Source organism: Onychomys torridus, chromosome 16, assembly GCF_903995425.1.
Source record: "Onychomys torridus chromosome 16, mOncTor1.1, whole genome shotgun sequence".
NCBI classification, from domain to species: domain Eukaryota; kingdom Metazoa; phylum Chordata; class Mammalia; order Rodentia; family Cricetidae; genus Onychomys; species Onychomys torridus.
In genome coordinates, this window is record NC_050458.1 from 6,737,534 (window position 1) to 6,757,837 (window position 20,304).

At 37.4% G+C, this 20,304-nt stretch overlaps 1 protein-coding gene across 14 annotated transcripts in view; it reads left to right on the forward strand.

Moving 5' to 3' along the window:
* Rims2 (regulating synaptic membrane exocytosis 2) overlaps positions 1-20,304 on the forward strand; it is a 465,362-nt gene that overhangs the window by 129,650 nt on the left and 315,408 nt on the right. For all 14 annotated transcript variants that reach the window (XM_036208697.1, XM_036208698.1, XM_036208701.1 and 11 more), the window contains one exon: positions 7,674-7,984. In XM_036208697.1, the coding sequence (XP_036064590.1) occupies positions 7,674-7,984 (311 nt within the window). The remainder of the gene's footprint in view (positions 1-7,673; positions 7,985-20,304) is intronic.

Below are 20,304 nucleotides of genomic sequence, written 5' to 3' on the forward strand. Positions count from 1 at the left end.
AGCACTCTGCCTATTCCTGTTCTCATGTGGTCTTCATTTATCATGGTCTATTATTCCTTGTTCTCCATTTCTGTTCTTGATCCAGCTGGGATCTCCTGCTCGCCTAAGCTTTCTTTCCCTCAAATCTTGCCCTTCATTACTCCCACTGTCGTCCAGGTTGTTCATGTAGATCTCATCCATTTCTCTGTTATTGGGCGATCCCTGGGTCTTTCCTAGGGTCCCGTTTTCTAGGTAGCCTCCCTGGAGTTGTGTAGCAGTCTAGTAATCTTTGTTTTACATCTAGTATCCTTCTATGAGTGAGTACATACCATGTTTGTCCTTTTGAGTCTGGGTTGCCTCACTCAGGATGATTTTTTTCTAGATCCATCCATTTGCCTGCAAACCTCATGATGTCATTGATTTTCTCTGCTGAGTAGTACTCCATTGTGTATATGTACCATATTTTCTTTATCCATTCTTCAGTTGAAGGACATCTAGGTTGTTTCCAGGTTTTGGTATTACAAACAATGCTGCTATGAACATAGCTGAGCAAATGCCCTTGTGGTATGATTGAGCATTCCTTGGGTATATGCCCAAGAGTGCTACAGCTGGGTCTTGGGGGAGATGGATTCCCAATTTTCTAAGGAAGGGCCATATTGATTTCCAAAGCGGCTGTACAAGCTTGCATTCCCACCAGCAGTGGAGGAGAGTTCCTCTTGCTCCATATCCTCTCCAGCATAAGTTGTCTTCTGTGTTTTTGATCTTAGCCACTCTGACAGGTGTAAGGTGGTATCTCAGAGTCGTTTTGATTTGCATTTCCCGGATAATTAGGGATGTTGAGCAATTCCTTAAATGTCTTTCAGCCATTTGAACTTCCTCTGTGGAGAATTCTCTGTTTAGTTCTATAGCCCATTTCTTAATTGGACTGTTGGGCATTTTGATGTCTAATTTCTTGAGTTCTTTATATATTCTGGATATCAGCCCTCTGTCAGATGTGGGGTTGGTGAAGACCTTTTCCCATTCTGTAGGCTGTCGCTTTGTCTTGTTGACCGTGTCCTTTGCTCTACAAAAGCTTCTCAGTTTCAGGAGGTCCCATTGATTGATTGTTTCTCTCAGTGTCTGTGCTACTGGTGTTATATTTAGAAAGTGTTCTCTGGTGCCAATGCGTTCAAGAGTACTTCCTACTTTCTCTTCTATCAGGTTCAGAGTAACTGGATTTATGTTGAGGTCTTTGATCCACTATTTATCAGTGGCTGTTGTGAATGGGATTATTTTACTATTTTTCCAGCCTGTTTATCATTAGTATATAGAAAAGCTAGGTGTGTGTGTTTCGTTTTGTGTTGTTCCACTATGTTGAATTTTTTATTATCTAAGATTTTGTGTGTATGTGTTTGTGTTCAGAGATTTTTCTTTAAAGGATGATATCTTCAGAGAATGGGCTTCCTTAACTTCTTCTTTTCCTGTTTCTGCCCGTTTGTTTCCTTTTCATATCTTACTGCTCTAGCTTAGACTTAAAGCACTGTATTTGATTGGAGTGGAGAGAGTAGACACCTTTGCCTTGTCCCTGATCCCACTGGGAACTCTGAGTTTTTCTATTTAGCTTGGTGTTGGCTACAGGTTTGTCATGTCTTGTCTTTTATTGTGTTGCTGCAAGCTTTCTCTGTCCCTGTCCCCACCCCTTGTATCATAAAGGGATGCTCAATTTGTTTTATTGTTCCCAAAGTTTTTCAGGAAAGTATTAATTTGACATTCTCTCTTTTTTTTTTTTTTAATGTGGGCACTTAGGACTATAAACTTACCTTTTAAGACCACCTTTATTGTGTCCCATAGATTTTGGTATGTTGTGTTTCCATTTTCCTTGAATGGTAGAAATTTGTTTGATTGCTTCAAAAATCAAATGACTCAGATCTGTTCTTATATTAACTTTTGTTCTCTCATTGGAATTTTGAAGGGGAATGTGTGGAATTTAACGACCACCTCTGTTACTGTAGCCTTTAAAAACTCTTATATGTCTCTCTCTGTACGTGTGTGTGTGTGTGTGTGTGTGTGTGTGTGTGTGTGTGTGTGTGTGTACACGTGTGCATATGCAAGTTCATGCATGTGGAAATCAGAGGATAACTTTGTGGGGCTGTGGAAGCAGGTCTTCCTTGTTTGTGTGATGCAGCTACCCCAGGCTCTGAGTTCCTGGGTCACTCCTGGTCTCTGTCTCCATTATCCTTTAGGACTGCTGGGTCTGCAGGAGCGTGCCACTTACCCGCTTTTTCTGTGGTCCTGAGTGCAAGTTGTCAGCCGTGTGCAGCAAGCAGCACTGGTTGTGTTGTCTGCCTGCCCTATATAGCCATTTTCACAATAGAATTCAGTGTAGTTTCCGTAAACTCCAGAGCATGCAAGCCCTTTCTGTCTTTCCTTGTATTCTTCAGTGTCTTTCCTCTATGTTTAAAAATGTTTCTTATATAGATCATTCACCTTTGGTTACATTATTTTATTGTAGTCTTTTTTTTTTAAGCTATTATAAATGGTTCCCCCACCCCAATTTCTTTCTCAGCAAGTTATTAGGATAGAAGAAAGCTACTTATTTTTTCCTATGTGTTTATGTATGTATGTATGTATGTATGTATGTATGTATGGATGTATGTATGTATATATTTGTATCTTGGAGATATAGAGTGTTCTTTTTATTTTTTTCATTTTTTCCAACATAATATTTTTTTTTTTATTTGTTATTTTAAGAATTTTACACAATCATTCCAGCTGCACTCACTTCCCAGTCCTCTTAAGGGCAGTACAAATCACAGACATCCATATAGACTGTGGACATAAACATGGCCTCCTTTGGCAGTATGGACCACAGATATCAATCAATATGGCTTCCAGCAAGAGCACAGACCACAGACATCCATATGGCCTCCGGTGGACCACAGACCATGGACATCCATGTGGACCACAGGGATCAACACAGCCTGGGTTTGAATCATGGGCCGTGGATACCAGCATGTCCAGTGGCCTTTCTTTATGGCCTAAAAGTGATCTATTTTAGAGAAGGTTCTTTATTTTAAGCCAAATGGTGTTTGGAGAATGTATTAAGTATATAGACAAGGGAAGTTAAAAACAAAATAGCCTACCCCTTCTGTGTTTGTGTGTACATGGATGTGGATGTGGGAGTGTGGAGAATTCAGACAGAGGTAAGGCCAGAGTTTGATATCACTTGTGTTCTATTTCTCTTCTTTAGACTTTGTCTTTGTACAGGACAATGTGCTTGGTTAAATTTAACAAATATCTTTTATTTTCTTTATATTTAAAATTCTTCTGAAAGAATCACCCTTCACGATGCTCTAGCACTCACTGGTGCATTGGTATTTCAGAGTGAACCCAGCATGCATTGTCCTTAAGAACGGGCCAGGAAGAAGACACCAAAGTATTTGTCTGTGCCTTCTACATTGTTCGTCATAGGAGCACATTGCCAGATTTTTCTTTAAAGCCACCCAACAAATAAGTCCTATGGATCAATGACCTATTTCTGATATTTGTGTGGGTGGGTAGGTGGCTTCCTCTCCCTCTATTCTTTAAAATCCACAACAAAGTTTACATCTATTTATACACCAACTCCTTGCATAGTGTCTGGCATATACTAATCATCTAGAGAGTGTTGTCTGAATCCATAAAACATAATGAATAGTTATTTCCCATTAGTTTTACAAATTGGAATTTTCTGGTCTGAAATTAATTTTTATGGTAAATTACAGTTTCCTTCAAGTTTGTCTGTGAACGCTGTCATTATTTTCATAGAGTAGTAGTGCTGACAGCTGACTTTTAGAAAAAGCTACTGTTTGTACTTGTTTCCTGGCTTCTGTAGTCTAAATATGTCTGTGATTTCAAGTTAACCCACGTTACTTCATGGGACGAAGTTCCATGAGGAGTTGGGAGTTCTTGTGACGTGCTTAATGTACTGAAACTGTTTATACCCCACTTAAAAATTTCTCTAGTAGTGCATTTTCAATAGAACAGATACTTTAAAAAGATTTCATTTGTTATCAATTAAAATGATAAATTAAAACCAAATCTTTGTAGCTCAGTGAAGAAGTAGTTAGTCTATGTGAAGTTCACACTCGTGTGGTGATCAGCTGACTTTCCTTAAATTTTCACTCACATTCCCAGACTTACGTTTACTATTATTATTTTTGAGGTCCATGATCTTCAAGCCCCATCCCCATTTTAGGAGGTTAAATCACTGCACTTTCAGAATATGTAATAAGTTAACTGTGGTGCCAGCTTCCAGCTAGCCCCAGAATTTGATCTCTAGTTTGTTCCTAATAATGTGGTGGTCTTTATACCTGATTTGTTGAAGTTCATGACCACACTGAAGGGACTGATAAACCATCTCACTGAAGAACTAACACACACTCTCTCTCTCCCCCTCTCCTCCCTCTTCCTCTCTCATACTTTTGATTGTGAGTCTAGCCTTTAATAGCTGAGTCCCTTCCCTCCCTCCCTGCTTCCCTCCCTCTTCTTGACAATTGTAGATTTGTATACAGGGTATTGTGATTGCATTTGTTGTCCCGTTCCCACCCTTTCCCGACTCCCACCATACCCTTATTTCTTATGTTTAGTCCCCCACCCCACCCTCTCCACAGTGGCTACACCCTTCCTTTAAGAAAAAAAATTCTTGAGAGTTCTTCAGCTTTAGGTTATTTCTTAAAATAAGTTGCTTTTGGAGTTTTTACATTAAGGATCCTGTGCACCTGTCTCCATTCAACTGCATTGTGATTCTTTTGCTGCGGTTGTTTCAAGCTGTCATCTTGAATATATATTAGTTTTGGATCTTTTTGACAGAGGTAAAGAACAGTATTTAGATAATTGCCTTGTAAATTCATTTTGTTCTGTTGTTAATTATCAAGTTATTCTTTAATGTCTTCAGTGTGACTTATTCCAAAGAAAGCTAACTTTTAGAGTCCTCTAAGAGATTAATGATTTGTTTAAAACAGAGAAGTCGAAACCCGATTTTATTGGTTGGGTTGAAGATGGAGCTTAGTGAAAGAGCATCTGCTTAGTCAGTGCCCTCGTGTTGCTTCCCGGCGACAGTTCTTCATGTGTTTTCAAAGGACTTCCACTTAATAGAGGTCTGAAGGCATCTGCACTTGCCACAAGTCACCTCAAAAGTGGTCATTGCTTGGTTATCATTTGGACATAGTATTATTTTTAAAACTATTGATTGATGTATTTGTATATATTTATATTTAATGTGTATTCACATCAATCATAGAAAATGAACTGTGGAGTTGTTTACTAAAAAATGAGTGAGACCACAGTGTTTTTGTTAAAAATACTGCCTTATTTACAAATTAAAAATGGCACATATATTAACATTATTGATGAGTATCTTATTTGGCAATTGATGAAACATAATCTTGGTTTTATAGTATCAAATACCTCTTTCAAATATTTCCTTGAGGATTACTTCAAGTTGACTTCAACCTAGTAGGCATTTTGATCTTAGTAGTCTATGACTTTATGGTCTTACTATGCTAATACACAATAGTCTTTGCTTCCAAAAATAATAATAAAGTTAGTAGTGAATTAAGGAATATATACCCCATGCAATGAAAGAACAAAATCATAATCATAATAAACAATTATAATGCTGTGTGATACAAACTATAAAAATAATACAACTTGGTTTAATGGAACATTTAAATGATATTTTACAAAACACCCTTATTTCAGTGAAAACCACTTGGTTGGATGCAGTGATGGGTAATTATCTCACAAGCTGATTTCTGCTTTGTTGTTGATTAGTAGGCAAAAAGGCTTTCTCTTTTTGTGATTATCTGTATTGTTGGAAGTCATTTAAATATGAAAAATCTAAATGTGGAGTGTGTGTGAGAGTCAGTGTGAGTGTGTGATTCATACTCATTTGAAATATGTGCTTACCTTACATTTCACAAATATATTTCTGTTTGTTTATTTATTTATTTTTAGAGTTTCCAGTTAATCAAAAAAGATTTTTGAGATGATAGAGAAGGTTTTCTGGTCATACAGTAATAATTACTGGATTCTGAAAAAAAAAAATTCAATTACCAGTCAAGCATGAAATAGGTGTTATTGTGGCTGGGAATAGGGGAGGAAAGGGGGTATTTCTGTCTAGTGGGTATAGAATTGAGGTTTATAGGAAGTTTTCAAATTCTACTTGGGAACAATTTGAATATAGTTAATATTACTTGAAGTATCATTTAAAAGTAGTGAAGATGGTTCAATTTGTTGGATTTTTTTTTTAAACCACAATAAAAATCAGTTCTATCTTAGATGTTTGTGGAATATGTTTTATTGATACACATTTGTTGTGTTGGGTACTTTTACTGTTTTTATTTCCCTCTATGCTCTCTTTTCACTCTGTGTTCCCTTCAGATCCCCTTCCTATATAGTGCCTTGTCTGCCTGCCTGAGTGCCTGCATGCCTGCCTGTGTGCCTGCCTGCCTGCGTGCCTGCCTGCCTGCCTGCGTGCCTGCCTGCCTGTGTGCCTGCCTGCCTGCATGCCTGCGTGCCTGCCTGCCTGCCTGTGTACCTTCCTGCCTGCCTGTGTGCCTGCTTGCCTGCCTACCTGCCTGTGTGCCTGCCTGCCTGCCTGTGTGCCTGCCTGCTTGTGTGCCTGCCTGCCTGCCATCCATCTATCCATTCACCCACCCAATCACCTACCTTCCATATTCTCTCTCTCCCCCTCCCTCCTGCCCACCTTTTTATGCCTCTCCCATTGCATTAGTACCTCTTTCTTCCCTCTCCTGCTGCTCTCTCTACTCCAGACTCCCGCCCCTAAATCTTGAGTCAGCATAGGAGAGAATGCAAGTAGTATTTTTCTTTTTGAGTCTGGCTCATTCCACAGCCTAGAGATCTGCTGCATTTGTTTTCCTGCACACATCATGACCATTCCTGTTTACTGGTGATTAAAATGCAGTTGTATATATGTCCCCTGTCTTCTTTATCTGTTCATCTCTTGATGGATGTCTAGATTGGATCCATTACTTAGCTATTTTGAATAGTACCAAAATACATGTAGATGTGAAAATAAAAGAATCAAATACATCATTACACATTATGATCAGTGTATAGGTTTTATTGAAATTAGTAGTGTTGTTAGCTTTGTTTTTGTCATTGATAGCTACTTAAAAGAAATAAAACTCTTTAAGCACATGATATACTTGGTGGTTAACATACTGAAAATCTAGTATATAACATGCATTTTTATGAATTATTTTTATTTAAAAAAATAGAGGAAATGCTGTCATTTTGTTTTTATCCCTTGTTTGTTAAGGAAATTGAGATCTATAGTTAAAAAGGTTCAGTACCTTGCTGAAGATTTTAGTTTCCTATTTTGGAGATACTATTTAAAATCGACTAACTTCAAAATTCATTTTCTGTTTACTACATCATGGTTCTAAATAAATAAATAAATAATTACAGAATGCAAGCAAACAACTATCATTTTGATATGTTTTTCTGTCAGTGTAATTTCATTATAATCATGCTTCTAAAATTAGAAGAAAGGATGAATTATTTAATTTATAGTACCATTTAATATTGAATTCATTCTAACTTCAGAAGCATAACCATGTAATTTTTTGTTGGCTTTAATTTCTTCTCCTTTTGTTTCTCTTTCATTTTGAGGGAGACTTATTTCTTTTTTTCTGTGTTATTGTGTGCAGGTTATGTGGGTGTGTAATTTGTGCCGAAAACAACAAGAAATCCTCACTAAATCAGGAGCATGGTTTTATAATAGTGGGTCTACTACATCACAGCAACCCGATCAAAAGGTTCTTCGAGGGCTTCGAAATGAGGAGGCACCTCAGGAGAAGAAAGCCAAACTACACGAGCAGACTCAGTTCCAAGGACCCTCAGGTGACTTAACTGTCCCTTCAGTGGAGAAAGCTCGCTCTCATGGGCTCACAAGACAGGATTCTATTAAAAATGGATCCGGAGTGAGGCACCCGATTGCCTGTGACATACCTTCTGACAGGTAAACATCATTTTGAATCTCTAATCCGTTTGTTTGTGTATACATGTGCATGGAGTGTCGGGGTTCACACGTGCAGGTCAGAGGAGGACAACTCTGGAATCAGTCCTCACCATCTGCCTTTTCGTGGGCTCTGGAGATTGACTTTGGGTCATTAGGCTTGTGTGCTGAGTGCCTGCTGAACCATCTTGCTGACCCAAATGAAGTATTCGTTATATTCATTCCAAGCAGAAATAAACATGTACGAAGCAACATTGAGTTGCCTACATATTCTATCCATTTTTTTTTTGGGGGGGGAGTACATGCTATATATATGTGATGTTCAGGATTTAGCTATGACAGATTTAAGGTATTTTATATTTGATATGGGCAAGATTATAAAGCAGATTTCTAAGAATAAAGAAATGAATTTTAACATGGCAACTTTTGCTGCTGTTGTTGTAAATTGCAGCCTTCCTACTGGGTGTATCAGTTTTTCACTGTAGTCTTTCTTGAGTAAAGGTAGAGGCTATTTCTTCCTGTGTTTAGCAGGCATTTGTATAGTTTCTGTGGTAAACAGTCTGTGGTGTCTTTTTTTTCTTTTTACACTTTTGAACTAAATTGTAAAAGTGCTTTATATTTCTTTTTAAGCTTATGCATTACAAATGTTTTCTTTTTAAATTTCTTGAAATATAATTTGATTATATACAGGTTTCACTATGTAGCTCAGGCTGGCCTGGAGCTTGTAATGTAGTAAGGCTGCAGATCAAGATGTAGAACTCTCAGCTACTTCTCCACACCAAATCTGCCTTTTACCATCATGCCCCCTGCCATGCTGATAATGGACTAAACCTCTTAAACTGTAAACAATCCACAATGAAATGCTTTCTTTTATGAGCTGCCGTGGTCATGTCCTCTCTTCACAGCAGTCGAAGAGTGATTAAGACATTTGCCTTTGGTAGCTCCTAGGAAGATAGTTTAGTGTGTGATTTGCTGTTCAGATTGAGGAATACTTGATCTGGAGAGAGAACCGCTGAGAATTTTAATGCTATTTCTCCCACCTCCTGCATTTCATCTTGCTGGTTTCATTGAATTTTTATTTGTCACCAAAATGTTTAAGACATAATATAAAATTGAATAAAGAGTAATTTTTTTCATAATCAGACTTTCAACAATAGTACTTTTAACATTCCAAGATGCATGTATTCATTAAGTACTGACAGTGTGCCTAGAGCAGACAAGTTGCATTTAAAATTTACCAAGTGGAATATATATGGTTTAAGGCATATGTATTTTATTTTCATAAGCTCTCTGAAGAAACTGTGGCATAGTGCTTATGAATCTTATTGAAAATGGTTATCACAAGTAATATAGTAAGAAACTGTGAACATGACAGAAATCAGATAAAAAGATACACATTTTTTCCACACCTTTTTTTTTCCGCACTGCTGCATTGCCAGAGAAGTGCTCTGCTACTGAGGTATGTCTCTAGACAAGGAAAGATATTTTTTAGAGGAAATCAAAGTATGGTTAAGAACTATATTGAAGTATAAGGGGTAAAACTGATAATTGCCTCAAGAGAAAAATGAATCTTAACAACTTGGAAGCAAATGTACCTCATAAACTTTATCCTTGGGTATTTCTTCCTTTGCCTTCTAGATTATCTAAAGAAATAAAAAACAGTTGTCTTAGTTTATTTTCCTGTTGCTGTGATAAAAATCCTTGACAAAAGCAACTCAGGGGGAAAGAGTTCATTTCAGCTTACAGTTTGAGGTTGTAGCCATCATGATGGCAGGGTCATAGTGTCCTGAACTGTGGCATCTGAGCACATCACACCTACAGGCAAGATGCAAAGGACTGTGAAGTTCTGCCCAGTGTTCTCACTTTCATGATGTTTAGGGTGTCATCCTAGGGAAATGGTCCCACCCACAGTAGACAGGACTTCCCACCTCAGCCTACTCATGATAATTTCCAAGAGGCATGTGCAGAGTCCTGTCTCTTGAGTAATTTTACATCTCATGAAATTGATAATTGGACTTAACCATAACAACAGTGATGTTGGCTAGGTGTCTGGTAAAAGTTTTGGTGAATTGAACCCATTCAATAAAGAGTTCATATGGTAAGTGAAAGCTGTAATACTGTCCTTAATGTTAGTGATGTCCTTACTGCCTATACTTGGTCTTTTATTGACAGAATTATCTGGTGTATACTTGCAGATAAATGGCATGCTCTGAGATAGCCAGTGCTATATGACTTGTTTTATTGAAGAATGTGTAAGAATTCTGAAAGACAAACAGTCTTTTTTAAAAAAGTGATGTACATTGACATGCCTGCAACACAACTCGTGCATCTATAGCTTAGGGGTCATAGCAGAAGAGGTGGTGGGAAGATTGTAGGAGCCTGAGGACCAGGAAGTTTGCATTTGCTGTAGATTTCTTGTCCTAGAAATGCCAGAGAATGTGCGTGCATGCGTGCGTGCGTGCGTGGAGAGAGAGAGAGAGAGAGAGAGAGAGAGAGAGAGAGAGAGAGAGAGAGAGAATCGCTAGCAATCCATTTAATGAGCAAAAGAATTTATTTGGGGCTAACTCACAAGACAGAATAAAGGAATTTATCGCAGGATCTTGGAAGGGTGAGGCACAGTCCAATGCTGTATTCTGGTGAGCTCTGCTGTGGTCCATTCCATCATCCAAAACCATGAGGTAGTGAAGAGAGAGATTGAGAGTGTGTACATTCATCCCAGGTCTTAAGGGTGTCCCAGAGGCATGTACCTCAAGAAGGGAGGCATAACAGCTACCTGCTACCTCACTAGGCGTGGTGCTTGAGGGCATGGCTCAAACAGCCACCCACTATGGTGTTTCTATACTCATGAAGTCCAATCAGCATGGTTGCCTAAACAAGATCTGTACAAGGCTGACACCAGTAGACAAGCTTACAGGAAAGGAGGAAATCTCATGGAACCTCAACCCTAGTCAAGGAACTGTGGTGACGAAGGAATGCTAGAGCAGGATGGAGTCTTTCCAAGGGATCAGCCTTCAAAGTGGCTGTCTAATACCAAGTGGTCAATCCTGAAATCATACACATAAGTAACTTTTTATGGACTGAGCAGGCTGTATTTATATTTAGGTTATATGTATGTGTATATAATATATATTTATGCCTACATACATACATATTTATGTAACAATAGTTAAGAAAGTAAAGGCCATGAGTTTGAGAGAGCAAGGGGCCTCCTGGGAAGGCTTTGATGAAAGGAAGGGGGAAATGATGAAATTATATTTTAATTTCAAAAAATAAAGATGTATAATAAGTGATAATAATAATAATAATCAATTTTACCAAACAGCAGTCAGCTTGTTCTTTTAGAACAACAAGCTTAGATCTCTCTCTTACATGTGAAGGTCGAGATCAGAAGTCAGGTGTCTTCTTCATGGTCTCTCCACCTTACTTTCTGAGACTCAACCTGGTGTTTCTTGATGGCCCAGGTTGGCCAGTGAGCTCTGGGGATCCACCTGTCTCAGACCACACCTGGCTTTTTCACTTGAGTGATGGAGAGCTAAACTAAGGTCAGCTGCTTGTGTGGTAGGCCCTCTACCTCCCCAGCCCTTAATTTAAATATTTGATTGCTATTTATGTGTGTGTGTAATATATATATATATATATATATATATATATATATATATATTACAGCAGATTTCTATGCTCAATAGAATTAAATTATTTTCAAATTTCCTTCACTTAACTGACCTAAGAAGATAATTGAAACATGTGCCAGGGCTTTTTTAGGTTACTCTGGCATCCCGCATAGGTTGGTATTTCTTCTGTATTTTGACTATTTTCTTAAGGATTGAATTAAAATGAACTGATATGAGCTTGAAAAGTCCCGGCCCACAGTTCCTGCCGTGATTTCATCCTACGTAGGCTGTATGTGCAGCGAACACGGTTCTCAACTCATCTGTCACTGGCAGCAATGCATCTTCTCCCCACTTTTAAGGATCGGCTGCAGCGTACTTAGATAAAGCACTGTGTGACAGGCAAGTGTCTGGTGGCACTGCGCGGGCAGGACATTGCCACTCCACTTGTAGTTTAGTCCGGACTGTGTGCTGCAGACACAAGGTTTCTGGGAGACTTTGGACACTGTAGATCAAGTGTATGTGAGTATGTGCAGGAAAGAGATAGAAGGTAACCTGTGCTCTTTGTACAACGTTTTTGTCAGTGTAGTCTATGAAGTTTAACTGTTTATATATTTTTTCAATAACGAAAATGTCTTAAAATAAGTATTTTATCAATCAGGTACTATAAACGAGGTAACCTGCATAAAATTTTGTTAGCATTTTCTGGCCACTAGAGGGCTCATAGCCACTGAATTGACATTAAAAAGGTACACATGTGGTGAAAACATCATTGACTTTAAAGCATCAGTAACAAAAAGGAATTCTTTAAAGAAAGCCCCTAATGTTGGCATGAGGGGCCTGAGTTGTTAAGAAACAAAGTTTCTAAAGTTAAAGTAATACAGATGGACAAGACACATTTCACCTTACTCTGTGAAGCATGACTTTTCTCAAGGATGTAAGTGCTTGATGTTTTTCTCCCTATTTTTATTACGGGATATCAATTTACCAAAATAATAGGTTTTATTATATATTGTATTAACTCCTTATTCTATCTTGGTCTTTAAAACTGACCTCAATCCCAAGATTTTCTTTTTTCTTTTTTTTTTGGTGCGTGCAAATACTGAACTATTGGCTGCACTGTCCCGTAAGGAGTGAAATTATTAAAGTTCTTTTCTTTTAAAGTGAATGCTTTTCAATGCCAAAATACTGAAATTTTCTTTTGTAAAGCAAGGGAAGACTTAACAAAAAGAAACAAATCTAATGGTGTTAGAAGTCATGTGTGTTTTGTTTAGACCGGCTTCCTGGCACCTTGTGTCGAAGTTGGTACCCCTTGAGTAGTTCCTGAGCGTCTCAGCAGTGAAATAACAGTTGACGTCCAAGATAGCAAACACATATCCCGTGTGGACATGTTATTAGCATTGAGATACATCCTACATATAAACTCTGCTGTTTGAAAACTAGAACAATGTCTCGGCACTGGATTCCTTAGTGGACGAATATAATAGTATTTTAGGATAGGCTGTATGCATTGGGGTTTGAAAACTACATGTCCTAATTGGTCTTGCCAGTGGACCATAAAAACTGTTCCACCTCAGAAAGGTGTATTTCACACAGAGAAGAGTACAGCGGCCTACCTTACTCACACCTTACAATTTGTGTAGGCCTGTCTTACCTGACATTGTATAAAGTTTGTTCATGTTCTTCATAGACTGGCTAAAAATTGAAATAACAGACAAAACATAAAAACAAAAAATATAATAAAAATAATTTTTTTTGCGTGTAGGCCTAAACAATATTAAAGTATTTTTTTGAGTTTTTTTAACCTTTTTTTTTTTTTAAACTTACTTATTTATTATGTATATAGCATGTATGACTGTAGACCAGAAGAGGGCACCAGATCTCATTACAGATGGTTGTGAACCACCATGTGGTTGCTGAGAATTGAACTCAGGACCTCTGGAAGAGCAGCCAGTGTTCTTAACCTCTGAGCCATCTCTCCAGCCCTGAAGTATTTTATTAGTGAGAATTAAATTATTTCTTTCAAAATGACTTAGTATTATTGCTGTTGATATAACTTTGATAAAACTATTATAATGGGGACTAGAGAGTCGGCTCAGCAGTTAAGAGCATTTGCTGTTCTTTCAGAACACCTAGTTTGGACCAGTTCCAGAGGATACTATGCCCTCTTCTGGCCTTCATGGTTCATGGACATATAGGCAAACAAAATGTGTACTTAATTTTTCAGGGGTCAATTTTTAGGATAAACTAAAATCCCCATAATCATTCAGTTAAAAGAATACATAAGTATAGTTGAAAAATTTCATAAGCATTGCCAATTTGCCCTGTATAAAGTATGTACCAGGCTTTTTTTTTGCCAGCATTTACTAGGATTCTTACTTCATAATTCTTTAGCCAATAAAATGTATTAGAACTTTTGATCTTTACCAATCTACCTGTCAAAAATGAGATAGCATTATATACTTGAATAATTTTTCTATCATTATTGAGTAAAGTTGAATATTACTATATGTATTTAAGAATATTTTAAATTTCTTATGACTTGCTCTTATCTTTTTTCCCCATTTGGTTGACGAAATTTAATACAATATGTTTTTAATAATCTCTACTTATATTGTGGAAAAGAACCTTTTGTAGGATAGATTATGTTTGCTTTTTATTCTGTGTAACAAATAACACAAATTCAGTGGCCCCAGACAACTTAAATTTATTGTCTTCCAGTTTGTGTGGGTCAAAGTCAAGGTGTAGGTTAACCAGGCCCTCTGCTTAGGCTGTCACCAAGCTGAACTCAAGGTTTTGACAAGGGTTGTAGTCTTAACTGATGCTCAAGGTTCTCTTCCACTGTGCTGTCAGCAGAAGTCATTGTCTTGCAGCTATGTGACAGGTTGTCAGCCATCAGAGATGCTGTCCCCAGCTCTGCCAGCACCACACAGCCTGGCAGGGTTTGTTTCAAAACCCACAGGAGAGAGTATGTGCTGCTGGACATCTCGGGCTAACATCATCGACTAACTTACCTGAGACAGTCTCTCTTGTTTGCCTTAGAGCAGTCTTAGGAGGCATCACATCTGTAAAATTACCCCCCTTGTCATATGACATGACCTAATCATGGGCGTGACATCATATTCATAGTCCCTTCCCACACTCTAGAAGAAGGAAGGATGACAGCAGATGACTGATCTCTACTCTTGTAGGCGACAGTGTTCAAAGCTTAGATTGCAGATCGTTCCCATCCTTAGTTGTTATTAACATTTGATTTTGTTTATACTATTCTTTTCCTAATGCATACATGTCATAATTGAATGTAATTTTTCTTTGTCTCTTGATCCTTTTCTTGGGAAATGGAGATATAATTTACTTGGTATAAAATTAATCTTTTAAAAATATTCAACTCAGTGATGTTTTAATGTATCTTTGAGTTCATACAACCATTACCACTGTCTAATTTGAGAGTATTTCAGTAGCCTCAGGTATAAACCCCAAAGTAATTAGTTATTGTTCCCTGTTCTCTTCACCCCTCACCCCTCTAGCGAGCATTAATCTGTCTCATGTTCTTTGTTTTTGCCTGTTATGAACATTTTGTAAAATGGAACCTTGAAATAAGTGGCTTTTTATTTCAGACTCTATAATTTAGCATACTGTTTTCTGGAGTTTATTCATTTTATAGTCAAATCTAGTAATCCTTCATTCTTATGGCCAAGTAATGATTATTGTATAGGCATACTATATTCTTCAACTGTAAGGCTTTGCAGATGTTTAGGTTATCATGGTCCTCTTTTTTGTTTTGTTTTGTTATGAATGGTGCTGCTATGGACACTTTGTATGAGGATGTACGTCTTCAGTTCTCTTTGTAGTTAATCTCAGCGAAGCAGATTGGTCTTGCTTGCATCTCTCTAACTGAACAGTTTTCCTCTGCTTATTGGCTGTTTATGTTTATTCTTTGGATGGTTTTCAGTTAGATACATAATCAAGATAACCTTCTTTACCAAAATTAAAAAATATTCTCAAGATCTCTTCTAAATACAGTGATATCATTAAATTATAAACTAGTGACTTATCTGAAATTTCTCAGTGTTGCAGTAGATACAGATCCAGCCCTTTGAAACATGATTGTCCCATTGTCACACTTTTTATTGAGTGATAATTATTTCCTTCTCTTGGCTTGAGATACCATTTATAACACTGAATTATATCCTAGGGTATATTTATAACATTCAGTTCTGTTCCATTAATCAGTCTGTACAAACATAATATCTGGTTCTTAAAAAAAATCTGAGCTATTAGAATTGGAAAGCAATAAAACTTGGCAGCATAAGCTTTGTTAATATATTTAAGTTTATAGATACTTAACTAATTTTCATCAAGTGCGTATTGGAGGATGTCATGAGTTAACTAGGAAGGTCCTAAGAAATTGGGAACATTGTTTTCATCAATAATACTTTGCCAGTCATGTAGTTTGAATGTGTTAGTATTCAGATAAAAGAAAGACAGAAATTAAAATAGAATTGAGGGTTGAGAGAGCCTTTCCCTCTAAATGTATTTATAGACTGTAGTTTTTTGAGTCAATAAACCTGTATTTATCATATTTGCCACCAGATGGCAGAAATGTACCCTGAAAAATGATTTACAACTCAGGTGTTATAGCCAAACTCACTGCAAAGATGATTTATGTGTTTATACTAGAAAATGGGTTACATTTATACCCAAGACCGTGAAAAACAAGACCACTGCATTTTTATATTAAAAATGGGTACTTAACTCTACATATGAGCCTCTGGTTCTGATATTTTCATGTACTGGATTTGTATTTACAAATGCAAGGTGTATAAATGCTTTTAATTTCACAAATACTACAGTATTAAACTCTTCAGTTTCAAGTGTTCAGTCCCTCCCAAAGTACTGGTTTCCTGTTATTCTCTAACCAAGCAGATATTACTGTCAAGTATTTTGCACCCTTAAGTGTAAATACGGAAATCTCATTCTTATCTTTTCCTTGTTGACTTTCATATTACATTTGTTTGTGATTTTGGTCAATTCAATTTCAGAAATCCCTTTTGTATCTAACCCTTCATTTTCAACAGGTACTGTCTCTGGGTTTGTTTGGGCATCAGCTCATCTTATTCCTTCCCAGACTCTTGCTTATAGTGGGTTTGTGCATTGTACTTTGTTTCTAGACTCACACTATTTAAGTAAAGCTATGACAAGGTCATTTTTGATGCTTCCCAACTTACACTTCAATTTAAAAATACTTTAATTTCTCCCTTTTCTTTTCATCCTTCCGGTCCCTCCCACATTCATCTCCTCAATTACTCCCTCTCAAAATCATGACCTCTTTTTCCTTAGTTATTGTTACACACACACACACACACACACACACACACACACACACATTCACACACATGCACACGCAAATGCCTGAATATAAATACAAAATCCATTTGGTGTTACTTGCATGACTTGTATGTACTTAAAGTTTTAATCCTTAGCTTTTAAATAGACAAAATTTCTCACTGAGATTGCTTATTTTGGTGGGGAAGACAAGGTATAGTATCCTGGGAACCATGGTCCTGTGCATCTGCCCTCACAGAACCCTAGGTGGCGCCCGTCACTGCAGTAGTATCCTGGGAACCATGGTCCTGTGCATCTGCCCGCACAGAACTCTAGGTGGCGCCCGTCACTGCAGTATGAATGTTCCAGCCATAGTGTTGAACTTCTCAGGGCCAGCACAGCTCTGGAGAGGGATTGAGATAAGGGAAGGAGAAAATGGAATCTTTAGGTGTGGGAGATGTTAACTATTTTAAATAGAAAGCTGGAAAAGATCTTACTCAACAAACTCACTTAACACTTGGAGGAAGTTATGAAGGAAGCCTGTAAGGCTGTGCCTGCTGGGAGGTCACTCCAGGCAGTGCCAAGATTAAGTGAGGATGTGCTTTGATGTGTTTGTCTAAATATATATAGATTTTTTAAATTTAAAGCCCAGTTCAAAAGTTCCTACTTAAATGAAAGCTGCCTGTATCCAGCAGGAATTATACTTTTTGCTTATAAAGGATAATTTTTAATTTATTTATTCCTTATTGTGTGAGAGTTCCTTACATGCCTATAATATGTTTTCATCAAATCTACCCCCATGTTTTAATCTTCTAGTCCTCTCTTATTCTCCCGCCACTTTTCCTCCCAACTTCTTGTGTTCTTTGAAAAAATGGAAATACAATGGAGTCCACTCAGGGCTGCCTCGATGTTCACGATTTACACCATCTACTGGAATGTGGGAAGATCTCAGGGGCCACATTTCTGGAGAACACTGACTCTCTCCTGGCCGCCGCCATCCATTAGCTCCATAACTGGGGCTGGGACTTCATGAGTCCCTGTTCTGTTCATGCTGGGGTTTTTGGTTGTCTTGACCTGGTGCAGGACTTGGGGATGCTGTCACAGCTGCGGTCAGCTCATGCGTTGGTGACATGCTCTACCTCTGGTTTTAGAGTCTTTGCGACTGTCACGGAGCCTTGTGGGAGGTACTTTTACTACCGTATTTAACACATCTTCTTCAGTGCACCTGCTAAGCTCCTGTTACACTGTTTTGCTGAACATTGAACTATTTAAGGACACAGTCTTCTTCATATATTTGTGTTAATACATTGAGATTTTAGAATAGTAGACACTTACTGACCATCAGTTATAATAGAATAAATGGAAATAAATTGTATCACTGAAAAAAATTAATGTATTTCCAAGTATTTTTTAGCACCCTTTGTTATTATTTTTATTACTTGTTGTTTTTGAGACAAGGTCTTGTTTTGCATCCCATACTGGCCTTGTATTTGCATTTCTCCTGCCCCTGCCTTAAGAATGCTGGGTTACTGTCACACATCACCAGGTTTGGTTTTTCCATACTTTTTATGTATCAAATTATCTTTTATTTGCCAAAATTGAATTTATTCAAAGACTACAGTGATTTTCTGTCTTAGCTTTATTTTGCAGTAATGTCCTTAAAATATCGGTCAACACACCTCAGTATGTGTTAATGTGTATTAAAGTCCTTAAAGGTCCATACAAAATTGGTACCCAGTACCCTTCCTTTGAAACTTGCACCATTTGATGGGGCATTAGCATAATTTCATGGAGATGCCTATGCCTCCATGTTTGAGTTTGTCACGTTGTAGCATTGCTCTAATGGATTTGATTGACGCTCTTCCAGTTTCCATGTTCTCAGAGCTGTGTTTGGGTACTTTATTTTGGCTTGGCCTGGCTTGTAAATGCTGTGCCATCAGGATAATAATAAGAGGACTGACATTCTCATTCTTGATAGCATCTTGGGTGCTGGAGAGATGAGTCAGTTGTTAAAAGTCTTGCTTCTTTTTTGTGAGGATGGGGGTTCAGGTTCCAGCACCCATGTTGGGGAGCTCACTAATGGCTGTAACTCAACCACCAAGGTCCGACTCCTTCTTTTGGTCTGCATGAGCACCAGCATACACACTTGAAAAAACACACATACACATAAGTACAATGTCTTCAAAAAGTACTCTTATGTGGACAGTACATTCTATGGTTTTCGGAGTCTTTTTAGAGCTTTCTATGTGACATCTGATGAAAACCACACAGAGTTGTTAGACTTACTGAAAGTTCCCAGTGACATTGCACTGTAGCAAATACTACTCCATGACTGTGTCCTCAGCTTCTTAGGCTGAGGCTCACACCTGTACATGGGGTTAGGTAACAAGTATGGAGACTTGTGAAGAAGCAGACAAGGAAAGGTTTATAAACGTGTAACTAAAATTGAATCAAAATGTCATATGTAATGACTCCAAGGTTTTTCTGGCAGTAGTCACAAATGTTTTATTGTGCAACTGCACTATAGCCTTGGGTTCTAAACATACAGCATGTGCAGTGTGCATTGTGTACTGCAGATGCTGTCACATTAGACTACACCCACAATCACTGGCTGAAGTGCCCTGGCTCAGGGCTGTGTTGTGAGTTGCAGTGATTTTACTTTACATACAAATTTTCTGCTCTTACAGAAACACAATTTAATATAGAAACAAAGATTTCTAATATTTTCCTAATTGTTTCCTTATCATATAAGAATCAAGTGAGTTTATTTTTTGGATTCTATTGTATTAGAATGCTTGCTTTAAAAATTTTCTGTTTGAGTTTCTGACTTGACTTTTAGTTATTTTTTAAAGCATTAAATGAATTTTAGCTTGTCATCAGGACAAACTTTGTAACAATTTCTGAAAAGGCCCTAAATATTTGTACTATTTTGTGCAACATACTTCTGTTGAAGTGATATTCTTAGCATTGGTGATTATAAAAGCAAGATATTGATTAACTCTGAAAAGCATTGTGGATATTCTATGCCTTAGAGTAACAAATACTCAGTCAAGATTTAATTCCTTATATAAACATAAGTAGACAATACATTTCACTAGTATGCAATTTTGCCTTCATCTGTAACAAATATTAAAGTTGCATATGCTAGAGAGTAATTTTAAAATAAGTATCTATATGCTTTATCATTAATAAATGATTTATATATATATATATATCTTACATACCTGTGTTCCTAGATAGTATACAAATATCTTTGGCAAAAATGGAAAAATTTTAAGAAGCCCTGACCTAGTCTGTGGTATTTCCTGAGCCTGTGTTTTAATTCTAGTACTAGCTTACATGGATTATGCAGTCGGTAAAGACGCTCTGTACTAGAGACACTTATAATCT